This window comes from Rattus norvegicus, chromosome 7 (genome assembly GCF_036323735.1).
Source record: "Rattus norvegicus strain BN/NHsdMcwi chromosome 7, GRCr8, whole genome shotgun sequence".
NCBI classification, from domain to species: Eukaryota; Metazoa; Chordata; class Mammalia; order Rodentia; family Muridae; genus Rattus; species Rattus norvegicus.
This window is the reverse complement of record NC_086025.1, coordinates 116,153,140-116,173,663: the sequence shown is the minus strand read 5'-3', so window position 1 is coordinate 116,173,663 and position 20,524 is coordinate 116,153,140. Positions and strand designations below refer to the sequence as shown.

Genomic DNA, 20,524 nt, shown 5'->3' with positions numbered 1-20,524 from the left:
GGGTGGTAGCTGAGTCGATCAGCCTGCAGCTTTTCCTTGATTGTGACACCAGGACCAGGTCTCCAGAACTGTCCTGTCCTGTGCCCTTGGGGCTCATTGTACTTGTATCACCAGGGCCAGCTCTAGTGTGCTGCCCAGGTGAGGGGCAAGGGCCACAGCCATTGGGAGGTGAGGCCTGCTCTGTACAGCCCTGGGAAATCAACATGGTCCTAGGCAGCAACCCAGACCAGGGGTGTCCTTATGGCCTTTGGTGGTAATGTGGGCCATGAACATCAACACAGAACCCCACTGCTACAGGGCCAGGACTTCACCATGGCCTCAGGTGGCCTCAGGTGGCCTCACAGGCTACTCACATCAGGGTGTTCCTCCCTCTCTTCACTGTGCACACAGCCTCTGCTTCTCTTTCTCTTCTCCACCACTTACTCGCTCACCTTAGTGACACCTGAGCCTCTGGGTGTCTTTTGCCCTATCCATGGGTGGGATCTCTGGGCCCATAACCAGTTTTTTAGTTAAAACATATTATTTTACATTGAACAAGCTAGAACTTTAAAACTTATTTTGAGTTATTTGATTCAGTCTTGACAACACATACAGAAGACTATGTATGAGAGAAATAAATTAGTCTCTCCTTCCAAGCTCATCTCTAACTTGAGTCACATGTGAACCCAGCATGACTACAGTTCTCTAGAGAGTTTAGTAATTTACCAGCTTACTAACCCTTAGCTTGCATGTCTTAGTTACTTTTAAAAGTTTATAACAAGTAAATTCTAAGTTAGGATTTTAAGGTTGGCATGGTGGCACATACCTTTAATCCCAGTACTTGGGAAGCAGAAGCAGGCAGATCTCTGAGTTTGAGGCCAGTCTGGTCCACAAAGCAAGTTTCAGGACAGCCAGGGCTACACAGAAGAAATTCTGTCTGAAAAAAACCAAACCCAGACAAACAGCATTTTATAATTTTTATCTGTTAAGTTTGTCTTAAAAATTACAGGTTTTGAATTGAAGCTCTTTTAGTATCAAAATAAACTTTAGACTATACCTGTAGTCCTTGGGGAGGCAAAAAGTTAAGTAAGATGTAGACGCATCTTTAAGTCAGATTTTGTTAACATGAACAGACCATTATAACCTTTGGAGTTTGTACACGTATGAATGTTTGAACTAGTAGCTTTTGTTGTAGGTTTTAAGTTTTCTAGAGTTGGAATATTCAGAGAGCTAGAAAACCCTTATTTAGTCATTTTAACTTTTATATATCCATCTGACCTGATTAATATATGGCTCAGTGGTTAAGAGCACTGACTGCTCTTCCAGAGGTCCTGAGTTCAATTCCCAGCAACCACATGGTGGCTCCCAACCATCTGTGATGGAATCCGATGTCCTCTTCTGGATTGTCTAAAGACAGCGACAGTGTACTCACATACATAAAATAGATGAGTCTTTTAAAAAAATTGTATCATGAACTGTAACAGTCACACTCATCACTCACAAGAAACTTTTCTAGGAGAGGTGTGGCAATAGTTGGTACTTTACTCAGGGTTTCTTCATTGCTGCATAGGTGGACCTTCTCCTGTTTCTTAGTTTTTAAAGCCTGTGTACCCATAAAACCTTGAGGTCTCTCATAATTTGGGCCTAATTGCGCATAACCAGCTAGGAGGAGTAACTGGATACTCAAGTGACAGTTCAATGATCTTGTCTTTCTTTTTGAAGGACTATAATATTTTTTTTTCTTTTTTTTTTTCAGAGCTGGGGACCGAACCCAGGGCCTTGCGCTTGCTAGGCAAGCGCTCTACCACTGAGCTAAATCCCCAACCCCGGACTATAATATTTAATAAGCCCAACTGTTTTAAGCAGGTACAGTTGAGGTTCTGAAGATGGCTGACATTTAGCTTGGAAGGTATTGTGCAACATCACCTTACAAGAGAAGGTTGAATTCAAGTTACACAGAGTAATGCAGTAAGTCAGTATCACATGTGTACATTTGTTAAACCATTAGGCCTTGTAAGTGTCCAGGTAAAATCTTACAGAAAACATAAGGCAGCCTCTGTAGCTTATGTAGCATGTAGAGTTTTTTTTTTTTTAATATCATAATCATCATTAAATTCATGTTTAAATCATCTGACAGAATTTATTTGAGGGAGCCCCATTGAAACTGCGATGCTGGGGTTACTGAGAGATTTCGGACAGAGGGTCTCTCTTATCCTTTCCATGTGTGGGCATCATGTCAGCTCGTTTTATTATGGCACTTTCATACCATGAAATAATCAACAGTAGCCTCCGTTGGAAATAGCTTACCTCTTGGCTGTTTGTAAGTACATGTTTTTCTTGGCCTGTTGTGTTCTTCTCCCTGTCGGGGAGTTAGGGCCAGCCTGGCTCCTGACAGAGGCTTTGGAGGAAGTGTTGAGATGAGGAGACCTGTGTGTGAAGCAGGCAGACCAAACACCATCCACAGAGCCATTCGAGTGAGTTAAACAGCCTGAGACAGCTTTTCAGTATTACCATACTCACAAGCCATCGAGTCTCAAGTCTACGCCCAGTGTCCTGTATGTCCACAGCCAATTTGCTTGTCTAGAGATGGGATAAGACAACTTGGGAAGCCTAACGGGTAACTGAGAAAGTAGAAATAAAGGCAAGAGTGTCCAAGCTTGGTGGGGCAGAAAACAAATGCAGACCAAAGATAAAGAAGTCCCAAGAACAGTCAGGGAAAGTTAGGGACCCAGTAAAAACAACAGGCTTTAGAACCCAATGTAGATTCTGTCTGTCTGAGCCGGGTTGTAAGCAAGGAATGAACAAAAGAACAAGAACCAAGCACACAAAAAAGAAGTGGCAAAATGGATTGGGAGCGCCTTAGCCCCACTGCCCAAATCGTCCCCAGCTGGGGAGATGGGAAGGAAGCCTGAGGGTAGGGAGGAGGCATCCGCTGCTCTAAGACTTAGGGGAATCAAAGCCAAAGCTAATCATGGGAGGCTGCTGCAATCTCTGGGACATTGTGATCCAGAGAAGGGATAAAAGCCCCCACTGGGGCCTGGTCAGGGTGCCTCCAAGTCAGACTCAGACCCAGATAGATGGTTACTGTTGGATGGTGTGAATGGCAGTGATCACCTCCTGGAAAGTTCTTTGAACCTTTCCTTCCTGTGATGCAGGGTTGACACAGGTAAAGAAAGTCCAGGCTGGGCGGCGGTGGGGTGGGGCACGGGTGAGACACAGGCTTATAAACAAGTTATTGTGGTAAATGCTGTGGGTGCTTTGGAAGCTGGTTCCTCCCTCTGGGCACCGGGGTGCAGAGAGGCTTGAGTGGAGGGGAGGGATACAGAAGTGAAAGAATGTTGAGCTTGGGAAACGGGGGGGGGGGGGGGGCTTTCACAGCTGGGGTGGGGTCTGACAGCTCTGAATTCAAGATGTACCACAGGGCTTTCTGAGGCATCACCAGCTCACAGTACTACTTTTAAAGTACTGGGTCCTGGGAAGGAGATGAACCACTTTCTCCCCTTCTAGCTTGGGGTTGGGGAAAGGAAATAAGGAAATTAACAGGTGTAACAGGCACAAAGGAAAGTTGTCTTGGAGAATCAAGGAGGGTTCTGAGTAAGGAGATGCTGGCATAGACCTTGAGAAAGGATGCCCGCCTTAGTTAGCAGTGCTTGCTTAACTATATGGGCTGGAATGGGAAGAGGTCTGCTGGTTGAGCAGGTAGGAAGGCCAGGCAGGAGAAACCTGCAGACTCCTGTGCTTCACTCAGCAGAGCATGTGGTCTCCAACCACTGTAGGCCACAGGAACAGGGCTGATTAATGGACTTTAATTCATATCCCCCCCCCCCCCCCGTTTTTTTGAGACAGGGTTTCTCTGTGTAGCCCTGGCTGTCCTGGAACTCATTGTGTAGACCAGGCTGGCCTCGAATTGCCTGTCTCCCTCCTAAGTGCTGGGATTAAAGATATACACTACCACTGCCCAGCTCATTTCTGATCTTTAGAAATGATATTTTTGATTTATGTGTATGCATGTGTGTGTGTGTACCTTTGCATGTGGTGCCTGAAGAGGCAGGCTAGAAAGAGGCATCATACCTTCTGTAGCTGGAGTTGCAGGGTGTTGGTTATAGGCCACCTTGTGTGGGTGCTGGGAAACAAACTTGGGCCAGGAAGAATAGCAAGTGCGTTTAACCACCACACCATCTCTCCAGCCTTCCTTTTCAGTTTTAGGAGATTCTGAAATTGTATATTTTTGTTACTGAACAGCTTTTTTTTTTAGATTAACTTGTTTCATGTATATGAGTATTTTATATGAATATATATAATATATGTGTTTGTACCATATATGTGCCCTTTGGAGGTCAGAATAGAGCATTGGATCCCCTGGAATTGGAGTTAGGGATGGTTGCAGACTACTGTATCAATCACTGTTTCCATTGCTGTGACAAGACACCATGACCAAGGCAACTCTTATAAAGGACAGCATTTAATCAGGGCTGCCTACAGGTTCAGAGGTTCAGTCCGTGATCATAAAGGCGGGGAAACATGGCAGTATCTAGGCAGGCATGGTAATGAAGGAGACAAGAGTTCCACGTCTTGGGAGGGCGGCAATGGGGGGAGGATGGCAATGGGGGGAGGATGGGGAGGGGAACACCCATAAAGAAGGGGAGGGGGAGGGGTTAGGGGGATATTGGCCCGTAAACCGGGAAAGGGAATAACACTCGAAATGTAAATAAGAAATACTCAAGTTAATAAAAAAAAAAATTGCAAAAAAAAAAAAAAAGAGTTCCACGTCTTGATCTGAATGCAGCTAGAAGTCTGTCTTCCAGGCAGCTAGAAGGGTCTTAAACCCCACCTCCAAAGGGATACACTTACTCCAACAAGGCCACACTTCCTAATAATGCCACACTCCCTGAGCCATACATTTTCAAGTCACCACACAACCACCAACCATGCCAGTACTGGGAGCTGAACTTAGGTTCACTGCTAGAGTAACAGTCTTAACTACTGAGCTGAATTCTTTTTTTTTTTTTTAAAGATTTATTTATTATATATATACACTGTCACTGTCCTCCGACACACCAGAAGAGGGCATCGAATCTCATTACAGATGGTTGTGAGCCACCATGTGGTTGCTGGGATTTGAACTCATGACCTCTGGAAGAGCAGTCAGTGCTCTTAACCACTGAGCCATCTCTCCAGCCCCTGAGCTGAATTCTACTTTAGATTTTTTTTTTTTTTGAACTGTGTTTTGCAGTCTAGTTCAGACCAGCCTTGAACTCAATAGTCTTCTTACCTCAATCTCTCAAATGCTCTGATTGCAAGCATTGCTTGTGTGGCTGGTACAACCTTTATCTTCGTTCTGCTAGCCTTTTGAGTGCTGAGGCCTGCAGGTTGGCCTCCTTAGTTCTGCTAAGAGGCGCCTGCCTACATAGAGGCACCATTTGTTTTAAGAGGCATCTTCACCAGGTCTGCCTTCTTTCCACACAGAAAGCAGGCACAGTAATAGATATTCCAAGGTGTATGAAGGGTTGACTAAAAGCAGGATCAAGGGAGCAAACAGTTTTAACTGGTGATGGGTTCTCCGTGGTTCCATTTATGAGGCAAAGTGAAAAGCCTGAGGTACAGAAGAAGTACTTGTTTCTGTGTGTTTGGGTGCCAGCAGGGTTCTGGAAATTCCAGAACAAGCTTTTTGCTCAGTGTCTCCCAACTCTCCTCCATGGGCTGCTATTGAGCCCCAGATCCACTTACTGTTTTAATATGTTTGCAGGCTCAGTGTCAGACCAGGAATTGGAGGCGTCCGATCTCGAGTTGGGATCCAGCATAGTCTTCTTAGCCAACCAGCTCGCACAGCCACCTTCCAGCAGAGATTTGACGCCCGGCAGAAGATTGGCCTCTCAGATGCTCGGCTCAAGCTGGGTGTCAAAGATGCCCGGGAAAAGCTTTTGCAGAAAGATGCCCGGTTTCGGATCAAAGGAAAAGTACAGGATGCCAGAGAGATGCTGAACTCACGAAAGCAGCAGAACACGGTGCCCCAGAAGCCCCGCCAGGTGGCTGATGCCCGGGAGAAGATCAGCTTGAAGAGGAGATCCCCTGCTACATTCACAAGCCCGCCCATTGGGACTGTGACCCCCGCTCTGAAACTCACCAAAACTATTCAGGTAGGTTGTGGCTCTCCTCCAGCATTTCAAAATCCCAGGGAGAAGCTAGACGTGTGCAGGGGAAATTGGGGGATAGTAAACATGCAGTTGCTCCAAGTGTTGGTCCAGCACGGTCTGACTTCAGAAAGGCATAGAGGACATTACAGACAGTCTCATGGAGCCTTTCGAAAGAGAGGTCCACAAGAATGAACTGACTTTCCAAAGTGAGAACGAAGTAGAGAAGAAGACGGGGAGAGCAGAAAGCATGTTGTAGACAAGTTGTCTACTCCTCACTCAAATTGTAGAATTACTATTTCAGTCTTGAAAAGAGAGTGTGTAAGAAATGTGAAGTAGTGCTTCTGATATTACTCAATCAGCCAGTCAGTCCAGGACCAGGGTAGGAGCCCAGGAGACCTGACTGCTTGTCCAGTGCCTTGGCTGCCCCAAACAACCACCGTCCCAGGAGGAGAGGAAACTGCAAGGCTAACTGTATTAGCTTTGTGACCGGGGAACAAACAGCAGCAGCAGCACCAGTTGTTGACTGAGCCAAGTTCATTGAGCTCTTCAGGTCCATTACTGCATGACCTTTGCTGATACCTGTCTAAGCCAGCCTGTTTTAAATTCATTGACCTACTTAGAGTGCACATGAACCCTCTGGGATGGATTGTGACTACTGGATGTTTCTAGGTTCCACAGCAAAAGGCCATGGTGCCACTTCATGCCCATCCTGCTGGAATGAGGATCAATGTTGTCAATAACCACCAGGCCAAACAGGTAGAATGAGTGTGTGTGGTACCCACATGTGAGTATGTATGCATGCATTTTGCTTTGATGAGGTCTGTTAGGGTAGATTGACTGAGGACTGGCCTAAGGCTCCTATTTCAAAGGACCAGAAGGTTTTCACTTTGGAATTTGTGAGTTTTAAGAAGAATTTGTGCTGGGTGTGATGGCACTCATATTTAATCCTAGAGCTTAGGGAGCAGAGACAGGTGAATCTCTGTGAGTTTGAGGCTAGCCTGATCTACATAGTGAGAAAAAGAAGCAGAAGCCCCTTAGAAGACATGGTGGTTCATACCTGTAAGCTCAGTACTTAGAGGTTGTCTCAGAGCTCATTAATTTGAGGCCTACCTGGGCCATATAGTGAATTCAGGAAAACCTGGGCTACAAAATGAGACCTTGTTTTAAAAAAAGAAAGAAACTTCTTAATCCAGGCATGGTGTATGTGTAATCACCGAGGCAGAGCCAAGAGGGTCATACTGTCTAGGACAGCCTCAGCTACATAGGGAGACCTTATCTCCAAAAAGAACCTTTAAAAAAAATATTTATTTTATATATGCGAGTACACTGTCACAGTCAGATCCCATTATAGATGGTTGTGAGCCACCATGTGTTGCTGGGACTTGAACTCAGGACCTCTGGAAGAGCAGTCAGTGCTTTTAGCCACTGAACCATCATCTCTCTCCAGCTCTGAAACTTTTTTTTTTTTTTTTTTTTTTTTTTTTTTTTTGGAGACAAGGTCTCAATGTAGTCAGGCTAGTTTCTAGTTCATTATGAACATCATTTGATACTCCTGCCTCCCCCTTGCTGTGCCGTGGATGAAACCAGGGCTTTTGTGTTTTACCATCTAAGCAGCTACATTCCAGCCTCTGAGAAGAAACTTGTTACTGAGAGAGGCGAGGCACAAAGGGCAGTAGAAAACAGGAAAATCAAATAGAGGTTATAAACACTGCATGTGTCTAACGGAGAAAAGCACCCTCAAGTGCCTCTTCACCAAGCAGACACTGCTGACTTTCTGCTGGAGCTCCCCTGGAGGTTTGTTTGTTTTTAAAATGTATCAGTGTTTGTTTGCATGTATGTATGTATGTATGTATGTATGTATGTATGTATGTATGTATGTATGTATGTGTGCTGCATGTGTGCCTGTTGCTATGGAAGTCAGAAGAAGGTCCCTGGAACTGGAGTTAACCCCTCATGTGGGTGTTGGGAGCTGAGAGAGCAGCCAGTGCTCTTACCGCTGAGCCATCCCTCCAGCCCACTTTTGTTGCCATTGTTGTTTTGATGTGCTGGGAGTGGAACTCAGGGCCTTACCGGGCTGGACAAGTACTGGACCACTGACCCACTCCTCCAGCCTTCTTGTTCTTCATTTGTTGTTGCTACTTTTTGTTTAATACCTGGGTAGGATTGAGATTATGTTCTCACCCAATTTTTTAACATTCTGTTTTGTCTTTTCTTTAGAATTTGTTTCAAATTTATAGTAACATCTTTAACAAATCTACTGATTTGACATTTTTTCCAGACAGAAATACTAAGTTGTGAACATCTTTGGGATAAAACTCATTGTAGGGTTTAGGTTTATTCCTACAGACCGGACATTGGGATGACTTTCCAAGTCAATTGATACATAGTCTTGTACTTCACAGTGACATTGCACTCAGTGATAGACTGCCTACAGAGGCATATACCAGACTAGCTATGTATTACATCTTACCATCTAGGTTTGTGTAAGTATACTTTATCTCACAATGAAGTCCTTCCTCAGGCTACGTCATTAACTGAATATAAAATATAGAAATTCTGGATATACATTTGCTACCTATAAAAAGGTATTTCTGGGGGCTGGGGATTTAGCTCAGTGGTAGAGCGCTTACCTAGGAAGCGCAAGGCCCTGGGTTCGGTCCCCAGCTCCAAAAAAAAAAAAAAAAAAAAAAAAAGGTATTTCTGCCATGTGTTAAGTGCTTGGGAGACTGGGGACAGGAGGATTGAGTTTCAGGCCAGCTGGGCTACACGGATTTTTACCGAAAAGGAATTTCTGAGCTCCTGTACATAGAAGTAGTTCTCAGCAGTTACTGGGTTCTGTGGTAGGAGTCCCCTGTGGAGACTTGGGTCACACATCTCTCGACCCCAGTACTTATGTGTTGTACTCCTTTCTAAGTCCTTGTTCATTTCAGCAGCCATTGCTCTGCTCTTGGTTCAGATACGTGTTGAGGGGCTGCATGCCATTTCAGCGTTTATCCGACTAATTGATTTGTTTATTTCAGGGTGCTAGGGATTGCTGAGCAACATCCCTAGCCCAGCTACTGTTTCTTTATCCTCAGAATTTGTATGACCTGGATGAAGATGATGACATTGTAGCACCCGTTCCTACTAAGCAGATGAAGTTTGCAGCCCCTGGCAGCCTTGTTCACCACACGGTATGGCGATTTTTCCTTTTCCTTGTTGCACTCTGCACATCAGATCAAGTGGATGGATAAGGTTGTGGACAATCACTGATTTGGGCTATAAGCTTTTTAGAGCTGTAACTGGCCAGCTCCTTTGTTTTAACATTGCTAAGACTGGGCTGTCAAGGTCCTACAGCAGTAAAAGGAAGAGCTGAAGTCCTAGGGGCTGGTTTGAGTCCCTTGAAGGGAATTGTGTCTTAGTCCATCTCCTGCTGCTGTGACAGTACAACAACTGGTTGAACTGTAAGCAGTGTAAGTTTACCAGGAGTCAAGAAAGTTGGACTGCATCAGTAAGGGTACCGCAGACATCACACGGAGAAGTGAGAAAGCAGCGTGGGAGTCTGAGGAAGGTCCTGCTGCAGAGGCTGAGCTCTGGGCGGGACCCCAGCTGTGATGCCGTCTCCTGGGTACTAATCAAGGTCTCACAGTGCTCATGAGGTTGAACATGTCAGGGAAGTGGCCTTTCCAGTAATTAGACAAGTCAGTATGAGAAGTTTCGGTTTCCAAGGAATCACACCCTCAGTTCTGAAGGGGCTGCTTCTGATGGTCTGTGTGTGTGTTCAGTTTCTGCAGCCTGTCTTTACAGTCTGGGAGCTACAGAGGCTATGACTGCATGGTGCCTCTACATGGCCAGGTCAGAGACTCAGAACTAGGAGTTCTGTGTCTTCCTAAGAGTTCCTAGGGGCTGGAGAGATGGCTCAAAAGTTAAGAGCATTGGCTGCTCTTCCAGAGGACCTGGGTTCATTTCCCAGCAACCACATGGTGGCTCACAGCTCACAGATTCAGGGGATCTGACAGACGATAGATGCAAACAAAACACCAATGCACAGGAAAGAAAGATTAATCAGTAAATAATGAAGGAGGGTTCTGTGTTCAGCTGTCTGCCAGCTGACAATCCTTCCATCAAAGTAGAAGCTATTTATGGAGGAACGAGCTTGAGCTCAGGCTTTTGGCCTTCTGACCAGCTGTGAATGAGCCTGTGGCTGTTGAGTCTCAGGTCACGTCTGACTGTGGTACATGTCAAGCAGGAACAGTTTATTTACCACAGGCTAATCGACTTGAGACGTGGCCAGACCCTCAGCAGGTACCACAAAGGCCTTTTAAAGCAAAAAACAAAAGCAGGAAAAAAAGGAACAGTAGGGTTACTTGGGAAGGGTGGGTGGGTGGGGTCAGGACAAGTTGTTTACTAAGTAAGGCAAGAGGGCAGGGGCAATGGAAGAAGGAAGGGTGGAGTTACCTTGAACCTTTCCTGGCTCTTGAGTGAGTTTCTTGGTTACATCTGTATGAAATTCTCTTGCTAAGCAAGAACTAGTGCTATGGGAAATGGCTTCTATGTTTCCTAGCAAGGGTTCTGGTCCTTGCATGGTCTGTGCTTTTCTCTTGCTCCTCCCTAGTGTGCATGGCTGGTACTAGCTGCCCTACCCTTTGTGCTTGGGCTGAGGCTTTGGGGGTCTTGCATTAGCTTGTTGTCATCTCTTCAGACAGTGGTCTGTGTCTCTGGTATCTCAGACTCTTTCTTCTGCTTGTTTGTATAGACTGGAATGAGTAGTCCCAAGCTCTCCATGTCCAAGACCCTCCCTCTCACAAAAGTGGTCCAAAACGATGCCTACACCGCTCCTGTTCTCCCCTCCTCTGTTCGAACCAAAGCCTTGACCAACATGTCCCGGACACTGGTGAACAAGGAGGAGCTTCCCAAAGAGCTGCCACCTGCCGAGGTAAGGTGAAAGCTACAGCTGAGTGTCAGCCTTTGTTAGGGGTCAGTGTGCTGTATGTGTGCCCTAGAAGGGCCTCAGGACACGCTGAGGCATGGATGTCACTGCTCCTTTCTGCAGTGAATAAACCAGTATCTTAGACCTTTGCCTTAGCTTGCTGGCAATGAGGACCCTTGTAGAGAGATGACACTATGTGGCTTGAGGGTCCCAGAAGAGAGTGCTGAGAACCATGAGGGGATGGCATATTGGGCCTCTCAGAATTTAAACCTACAGCATTTGTTCTGACTGGGTCTAGATACATGGGCAGCATTCCATGCAGAAGCTTGAGTTGAAGGGCCTGTGTCTCCTAGGAAGTAGCAGGAGTCTCCTGGCCTCTACTATCCAGGATGCCTGCTAAGGTGGATGCACTCTGAATGGGGTTTCTGCTGTGCCTTCCTGGTCAGTTGTCTGGAGTGAGTTCTCTAGGGGCGCATGCTACTTTCTGACACCGTGTCACATGCTTATCCCTGGCAGCCTGTGCTTAGCCCCTTGGAAGGCACCAAGATGACTGTGAATAATCTGCACCCTCGAGTCACAGAGGAGGACATAGTTGTAAGTACCATCATGGACCATCCGACCTTTTAGTCACAGGCTGTTTCTGTGGTACAGGCTTCTAGACCATGTCAGTTAATGATTTTCTGGAATTCAAAGGATGGTCATGCTCAGGGTAAGGTTTTTTGTTTGGTTTGGTTTTAGTTTTGGTTTTTCAAGACCGTGTTTCTCTGTATAACAGAACCCTGGCTGTCCTGGGCTCACTTTGTAGATCTGGCTGGCTTTGAACTCACAGAGATTCCCCTGCCTCACAACTTTGAGCTCAGGTTTAAGTTCTGGTTTGCACTCTCCTCCATCTTCGTATGGTGTACCCTCCGTGGCCTCTGCCTCTGTCACTGAAGTGCAGTGGTTGCATGTGAAGACAGCACATACAGAGCACTCCTTAAAGATGACTTCAGTTGACGAGTGTGTAGCTCACACTTGTAGTTAATGCCACACAGCATCCCAAAGGCTGTGACAGGAAGCCAGCTAGGAGGGGGACACGACCTGAGAGTAGTGCTCTCTTAGCCGGTAGATGGCAGAACCCATTGGCCATCTGTGTCTAATTTGCTAGGACTCTCCTGATTTTAGTGCTCAAAGTCCCATGCCATGTCCTAGGAGCCACTTCATCAGGCAACCTTGGCTGTAAGTCACCCAGATGGGGCACCAGCATCCATAGTTGCAGCGGTCTCCCTCCCCAGCTGCATTAAGCACTGCCTTTGATGAACTTCCCACCGTTCCTTCTGTGGTTCTAGCACAGCTCTCTGAAAGTCCATAATTGTTATCACTGTTGAACTGCACAGGGAGAGCTTGGGGCAGAGCATTTTGCGGGAGGTCACTTGTACTGCAAGCAAAGAATACTAGCAGACAAGGACCTGCCCTGAGATCCTGGGTGTGCGGCTGCAGTGCAGTTCTTGGAGAGTGCGAGCGGCAAGTAGTCTGCATTTCCCTCCCAACCTCACTTGTCCTTTGCAGGAGCTTTTCTGTGTGTGTGGAGCTCTCAAGCGGGCTCGACTGGTCCATCCTGGGGTAGCAGAGGTTGTTTTTGTGAAGAAGGATGACGCCATCACTGCTTATAAGAAGTACAACAACCGATGTCTGGATGGTAGGTTAGGGGAAGGCCACCATCATGCTCCCCTCTCTGTTTTTTTTTTTTTTTTCTTCTCAACAGCCTTTATTGCAGGACCACCTCTTTGCTGATATGGGGACCCCCCTCTCTGTTTTAAAGCAGTGAGCTTTTGGGGTAAACTATCCTCCGAGATTGGTACAAAGACATCTTGGGGAACTCACCTCCTAGGGCTTCTGGGTAACAGGAAGAGGTAGTGTGATGTGCACTCTCTGAGTAGGGCATCTCCACGGAGGAGTCTCTCAAAGGGTCTTGCTGGGAAAACTGAGTCGCCACGCTGGGACCCAGTGTTCTCAGAGGTCTTGGCTTCTAGGGAAGATGTACACTGCTTCCTCTTTATCTCAAGCCACACATTGGGAGCTCTGGACCACGCTCCTTTTCCTCTTGCTCAAGATGAGTGTGCTGAGGGCCTTCTGAGGACCAGGGCCCCCTCCATACTAGAAGCAAGGAGAGAGAGAAGCCAAGATGGCCTCGGCGCTTCAGTTTGCATTTCCCGGTTGGTAATGGTGATGATCATTGTTTCCCACGTGCTGCTCTGCCATATTTGTGTCTTCCAGAGAGATGTCTAATTTTTGAGACAGGGTTTCTCTGTAGCCCTGGTTCTCTCTCTCTCTGTAGACCAGGCTGGCCACAAACTCAGATCCACCTGCCCCTGTCTCCAATTGCTGGGGTTAAAGGTGTGTCCCACTGTCCAACTGGATTCTGGGATTTTTTTTTTTTTTTTTTAATCCTGAGTTGTGAAGGTTCTTCATATGCTCACAAGGCTAGACAGACAGCACATGGGGTTAAGCACAAGCATAAGGACCAGGGACCCTGTCCTGTAAAAGGCCACACGTTCCTGTGATGTCTATTTGCACACAGCAGGTCTCCCTCTGTAGCTTAGCCTGACACAAACTCAAAGCAGCACTGCAGCCTCTGCCTCCCAGGACTGAGATTACAGCAGGCACCATGAGGGCAGCTCAATTCTATTTCATTTTGTGGTACTTGTTTTTCCGGTGCTCGGTCAAACCAAGGGCCTCACATGAGAGGCAAACATTCTCCCTCTGAGCTCCAGCTCTGACTGGACCTTTAACAGCAGCCTTGCCTAAGCATGCAACCCTGGTTCCTGTGACCATCTCTGTGTCATAGCTAATCATGGAGTTCATGCCTGAGCACTGTCTGAGACAGTCTAGCCTGGGCTGCACAGTTTCAGGACAGCTTAGGCTATAAAATTGGGACTTAGCTTAAACTCATTATAGGGTTATTAGTTGATCTGATTTTAGTGTTGTATTTCAGGGCAGTAGGTACACCAGAGAGAGACAGATATGGCTGGTTGGTGGGGCAGCCAGAACACACACTTGTGATGCTTCTTGCTGTATCACATGACAGATGTCATAACCCTGAGGCAGCTCCAGGCACTGCAGATTCACCAAAACATGACAGACTGAGAGTGCGCACTGCTAACTCATCTGGGGTGCTGAGAACCTTTAGTTTGGAGAGAGGAGGGGAGATAAACCCTGAAGACACTGTAGTGCAGAGTGCGGCATCAGCAGTGTGCACGTCGTCCAGATGCACTGTTGCAAGACTCAGCACCTGCCCACAAGCACTCCTAGTAATCAGAGTTCTGGGTTCTTGAATGGGCTCAGTATGCATTGAGTTACTCTTTGTGGTTGCTCAAGGGTTTGCAGTGCACTTATAACTTATTAGAAGCTGTGTCAGGTTAATAACGACTTTCCTTGGCACAGAAATGCTCTCCTGGGTAGCTCTGTTCCCTTTGCACATTGTATCTCAGAGCAGGAGTGCGGTCTCCAGATCCTTTAAGACAAAGGGGAAGCCTTACATTACATGCTTTTTCACACAGGCTCACAGCATCCACGTTTACTGTGTGCCTCGTAAACTTGTTGAGTGACTTCTTACTGTATAATTCCTTCCCCACCCCACAGTCACCATCTCTCTTGTAAAGCAAAGTTCTGGCCTTTTTGCTTCCCAGTCTCATTCCTGAGGATCCCTCACACTCTTGGTTTTCTTCCTTAGAGACTACGTGTGTTGGTGTGCTTTCTGTTGCTCTGAGGAAGTACTTGAGGCTCTGTCCTTTTTACAGAAAAGAGACTTTACTTGGGGTTTTCAGAGGTGGCAGTAACATTGGTTTAGCATAGCTGAGGACTCCCTAGCCAAGCCTGCTGTTCTCAGGGTATTGTGCCATACTTAGTGATCACATTTTACAAAGGAAGAAAAATTTGAGCATGGAGTTGGGGAAGAGATGCCTCAGTCACCTTCCCAGATCGAGTCTGGGAGGCTAATGGGTGACAGACTCAATGCGATCTAAGGTGGACGTCAGACCTCACAGCATCTGTAGGATGCACACTCAGTTAGCTGTACCCCAGACCTGCTAGATAGCTCCTGTATGTTCTGCACTAGGTATCCCAGGCTGACTGTAAACTTGGAATCCTGCCTGAGTCTCAGTATGTCTGTCTGAGCTGTGCCACCATGCCTAGCTCCAGTGGTAGAATTTGACCCTGGGTCATGGAGTTGGGGATCCTTGTCCTCCGATGAGGGAGAAACAGGTCTCTTGATAGAGCCTTTTCATTTTTGGTTTGCAGGGCAACCTATGAAGTGCAACCTTCACATGAATGGGAATGTCATCACCTCAGACCAACCCATCCTGCTGTAAGTGCTAGGGGCATAGACTGGGACAGAATCCCTGCTCCTTTACTTTGCACAGTCACCTCTTTTCTGATGCTCACTGATCCATCAGGATGCTTGAATTAGAACTAAGTGGCTTGTCTCAGACTGTCTCCAGGGTTTGATTACAGTCTCATCCTGATTAATATGATAGTGTCCAGCACCTCGGAGGGAAGTAGAGAGCACGTTCTCACGTCTGCTTTGTGTGACTGCCATCTTCATGGTAAAGAAAAGTAACTGCACTGCCCTGGAATTGACTGTGTTGAGGCGATGCCGGACAACACCTGGGCACATGTGCCTGGCTCACTATTGAGGACTCTTTGGAGCCTGAGGTGCATAGAATATTAAGGCTAGCAGAATAGAATTTTTGTGCATAGAATATTAAGGCTAGCAGAATAGAATTTTTCTTGAAAAAGGAAATATACCCAAGAAGAAGCTGAGACCTACCAAGGTTGGGTGGAATTGTGCCAGGCAGGCCCAGAATAGACTTGGACATGCAGAGGCAGGATCTGAACCTAAGTAGTAGATGGTGAATGGACAAATTCTGTAAAACCTCCCCAGAAGTAAGTTGTGCTTTATAAATGTTTTGGGAAGGGACTAGAGAGACAGTTGAGTAATAGGAGTGCATACTGCTCTTCAAGAGGACCCAGGAAGGTTGGGCAGCTCAAAACTATCTGTGAGCATTGTATACACATGCATAGATACATACATATATACAATTTGAAATTTAAAAGTTAAAATATTGAAGTTTTTTATGATCTGATAAATTAATCATTGGACTAACCAGAATTAGTGCAATTGACTTAGGTGAGACTTGAAAGATTGTGTAATATGTGTCCTTGTTTGACCACCCGGAAGAAGATGGAGTGTTTCCAGATGTGGAACTGGAGCACTAGAAGGCTGTAGCTAGGTTTTGTTTTATTTTTAATAATAAATAAGAAAAGTAACAGTTTCCAATAAGGTGAGGTGAGAGAGGGATGTGGATAGCATTGAGCTCCATGCCCAGCACCCAGCCGACACTCAGTGGGATGCAGCACCACCTAGGTAGAAACTGACACTGACGGGGGTTGGGTTGTCTGTTCTCACAGGCGGTTGAGTGACAGCCCCTCAGTGAAAAAGGAAAGTGAGCTGCCGCGGAGGGGCAATCCTGTCTCTTCCAACCCTCCTGCCGAAGTGGACCCTGACACCATTCTCAGAGCACTCTTCAAGTCCTCGGGGGCCTCTGTGACCACACAACCCACAGAATTCAAAATTAAACTTTGAGGAGGGGATTGAGGCAGTCAGAAACAGGGCAGAGGAGGGGTGGCTCTGTTTCCCAAGGCAAAGTTGAGACCAACGGGCTGGGCCGTCGGACTGAAGCCCCCGAGCAAGGGACAAGGTACCAGGGAGAGCTTCTTCGCTGGACGGGACCCACCTTTCTGTGTTGTTCTACACCTTGCCCTTCTGTGTGTTACGTTTCTGTAGTAGGTTTCCTCTTTCCTCCATTCATCACCAAGGTAGGCTGTGTTTGTCGTGTGCCTCCCCTATCCTCGGCCCCTAGCTGATTTCTTCCCTAGAAATGGTGCACTGTTTCCCTGGGTGGCCTTCTTGTGGCCCCATGGGACACAGTGCAGGAGCATGTTGGAAAGTGCTTTTTTTTTTTTTTTTTTTTTTTTTAAATGTTTTGTTCTCAAGAGTTTTCTTGTTCAGTTGAAGTTTTCAAACAAAACGGAATGAATGGGACCTCCTGCCATTCTGTGGGCACTCAGTCAGCCAGGGGGCTGCATCAGGTCACTGGCTTCTTGTGTTCTCACCACTGTCATCTCCAGGACTGACTGCTAATGTGCAGCTCTATGACGGGCAGGTAGGGCGGCTGTGTTGCCTGTTCTTGGCTGCCTGTGCTGTTTTGGACAGTGTCCCAGAGTTCATGGCCCCTTGTTAGTGTTGTGCCAAAGGCCTTGGTTCAGTTCTTTGAGCTTCCGTATGGGAGTAAGGAAGGGACCTGTGCCTATTAGCCCTCTTGGTTCTCACCTGATAGGGCAGCATCAAAGCCTGGCTTTGGTGCCAGTGCCAGCTGCAAGTTGGTTGAGCCTTTTTCCAGGTTCTACCCCAGGCTGCAGCACAGAGAACTTGGGGAAGACTGATTGAATCAAAGCCATTGGCTGGCTCTGACTCTGCTTTTCTGGCTTCGGCTATCTACAGAACAGCAGTCAGGGTTGCCCAAAGTGCAGCTGCCACCAGGGCATTTTCTCTGCTAGTGTAAGTGACCCACATTGATGAATGGTCTGAGTAGAGCCAGGCTACAAAGCAAGCTGGTGGGTTACTGGGTACAGTGTACTCCTACATTGTTAGTGTAGGACTTAGGCAGGTGCCGAGTGTCAAGTAGCAGCATTCCAGAGCTGGTCAGTAGTCCCCTGACAGTGGGAACAGAAGATGCTAAGCTGTCAGAGCTGGAGCAGGATTCTAAGGGCGCACATGATCAGTAGTGTGTGCTGTAAAGGGACAAGCCGAGGAAGTAAAGGAAGCTGAGGCATGGTGACCCATTCAAGGCTAGCCCAGGAAAGAGAACTTCAACTAATTATTCTTTCCTGAGTTCCATCTGCCCAGCTGGAAGGGTGTTTTGAGTCAGAATCAGCCCTTCAGCTCTGAGGTTGCCCAGCAGAGGAATCCAGGAATGACATCTGGGGTGTCCACATCTAAAGAAGCCTCCTTCTCTTAAACCCTTCTAAATGGGTACAAACTTAATTCTTCTCAGAAACTGGAAGACATTCCTCGGTGTTTATCCCTTCCTGGCCCAAGAGAACACCCCCAGACAAAAGGGCCTCACTCCTCTGCCACTGGGAACAGTTGGCATGCTTTTTGCTTTGTATAGAGGAGGGATGGCTGAGGCCCTTCCTGGTTCCCCTACTCTCCTTGAGCCAGGCGTGCAGTGATGGTACACTCAACTGAGTCAGCCTCACCCTCCTGGCCATGTGGTACTTTGGGGAGTGGGGCGTTTACCCCTCCTGCATTTCAGAATGTCATCTTGGGAAACAGAAAAGAAGATGGGCCAACCCTCATGTCCCCTGCTCCCTTCCATTACTTCTTTGTGTCTTGTTTAGGAGAGAAAGGCATTGTGGGATGGAGGGGCTTGTTACTTTCCATTTCTCAATAAATGTTTGTTATTCCTAACTTTGAGCTGTAACGTCTTTTTTTTATTGCTTTTATTATATCTATTGGGTGCGTGTGCATTTCATGATCCATGTGTGGTAGTCAGGGGTCAACCTGAGGGAATCGGGAGTCCATTCTCTCCTTCCACCATATGGGTTCTGTGATTGGAACTCAGTTTATCAGGCTCAAGAGTAAACACCTTTACCTACTGAGCCATCTTGTTGACTCTGGGCTGTTCCCCACACACACCTCTATCCCTGTGTACGTGTGTTTGTGTATGCGTGCATGTGTGTGCCTGTATACACTCAGGTGCACAAGGGTATGGGCATACTTGATGCCTGAAGAGAACCTATAGAATTGGAGTTACAGTTGTGAGCTGCCTTGTAGGTGTTGGGAATCCTAGCACTGGTCCTTTGGAAGAACAGCCAGTGAATGGTCTTTCCCCACTGAATCACTCTCCAGCCTCAGTAAATTCTTAACTGATCCTCTTAAGCTCAAAGATATACACTTCCAATATACAGTGTCACAGAATGCACATTCCCATTCCAAAAGGGAGGAAAGGAATGGGGGTAATTGGGCCAAAGGGAGACCAAAGCCCTGCGAAACCAACACCAAACCCTGTGGCTCCGTGTGCACTGATGGAGACTTCAGTTCCCAACAGTTTAGAGAGCTCTGCCCCTCCAGCTTTGCTCTCTGCAACAACTCCCCGCTGGTTCCACTTCTCGCATGTAGCTTTCTGTCAAATATCCATCTTCTGACATCTCCACCGTCTGGGAGTGGAGTCTCTAATGCAGCCCAGACTTCACCATAGCAGTTACGCTGTGCAATGGCCTTGCCTCAGTCCAGCTTTGTCATATACACCAGTACCCCATGAATGACACTGCCACCTCCGGCCAGCTTGATGGGACCCTGGCCCCTCCCAGCACAGTAGCAGTCGCTTCTGTGTGGAAGCTAGTAAACTTTTGGGCAGTTGCTTTCTGGGAGCAGGAGATGACTTTCTTTCCTAGCAGGGAGTTCTACAACCTCTTTAGCACATGACTGGGCTGCAGCATGAGGCTTCTCAAGCCGTTCCTCTCCAAGTACTAGTCTATCCCCGTCAACAAATAACTACTTTTCTGATGCCATAGATCACCTATACACTGTAAAGTATTCCTGCAAGTTTAGGTTCTCCAGAGCAAGACACCAGCTCCCTTGTTCCTACACACCAGGCCTCACACCTACATTTATGTAAACTTCACACAAGCTAGTTATCTGAAAGGAGGGAACCTCAACTGAGTCTTAGTAAGTGATTGATTGGGGGGAGGCCCAGCCCATTGTGGGTGGGGCCATCACTGAGCTGGTGGTCCTGGGTTCTATAAGAGAGCAGGCTGAGCAAGCCAGTAAGCAGCATCCCTCCATGGCCTCTGCATCAGCTCCTGCCTCCAGGTTCCCGACCTACTTGAGTTCCTGCCCTCACTGCTTCTGGTGAACTATTACATGAGACTGTAACCCCACCACCACCACCACCAAGTTGCTTTTAGTTGTAACCCTACCATGCCCAGCTGGAAAAAGTTTATTTGGGCTCACTTCAGTTTGTACATTAAAAAAATCCGTCAGGCACGGTGATGTGTGGTGGTGTCCACCATAATCCCAGCACTGGAGGAGACAGAGGCAAACAGATCTCCTTTGAGATTGAACCCAGCCTAGTCTACATAGCTAGCCTCAGGCCAGCCCAGGTTACACTGTGAAATCCTGGCTCAAAGCACACATACTTTTTCTTGTGTGAGAGAGCTTGTATCATAAGGAATATGTGGAGGTCAAAGGGTAACTTGCTGAAGACTGTTCTCTCTTCCATTTTCCACCGGTGTGATTCAGGATGTTAGGCTTGGTAGCAAGTACTCTTTGTTGGCCAAAGGCTTGGCAGCATGGCTCAGGCTGGTCAGTCCCTTGCTCTCTCAACTAAAGAACTGACTATGACAAATCTCTCTGCTCAAAATCCCACAATTGCACCACGATTCAAACAATGCTATTAAA

The 20,524-nt window shown here is 47.0% G+C and overlaps 1 protein-coding gene across 3 annotated transcripts in view; it reads left to right on the top strand.

The window, feature by feature from the left end:
* Poldip3 (DNA polymerase delta interacting protein 3) overlaps positions 1-18,772 on the top strand; it is a 28,428-nt gene extending 9,656 nt beyond the window's left edge. The window contains exons 2-9 of one of the 3 annotated variants that reach the window (NM_001130506.1): positions 5,726-6,116; positions 6,783-6,869; positions 9,191-9,286; positions 10,849-11,028; positions 11,539-11,616; positions 12,571-12,700; positions 15,301-15,367; positions 16,471-18,772. In NM_001130506.1, the coding sequence (NP_001123978.1) occupies positions 5,726-6,116; positions 6,783-6,869; positions 9,191-9,286; positions 10,849-11,028; positions 11,539-11,616; positions 12,571-12,700; positions 15,301-15,367; positions 16,471-16,645 (1,204 nt within the window). In that variant the 3' untranslated portion in view covers positions 16,646-18,772. Of the gene's footprint in view, positions 1-5,725; positions 6,117-6,782; positions 6,870-7,575; positions 8,699-8,807; positions 9,287-10,848; positions 11,029-11,538; positions 11,617-12,570; positions 12,701-15,300; positions 15,368-16,470 lie in introns of those variants that run through there. The other 2 variants (XM_006242090.3, XM_063263621.1) reach the window with 2 other exon arrangements.
* The last annotated feature ends 1,752 nt before the right edge of the window (positions 18,773-20,524 follow it).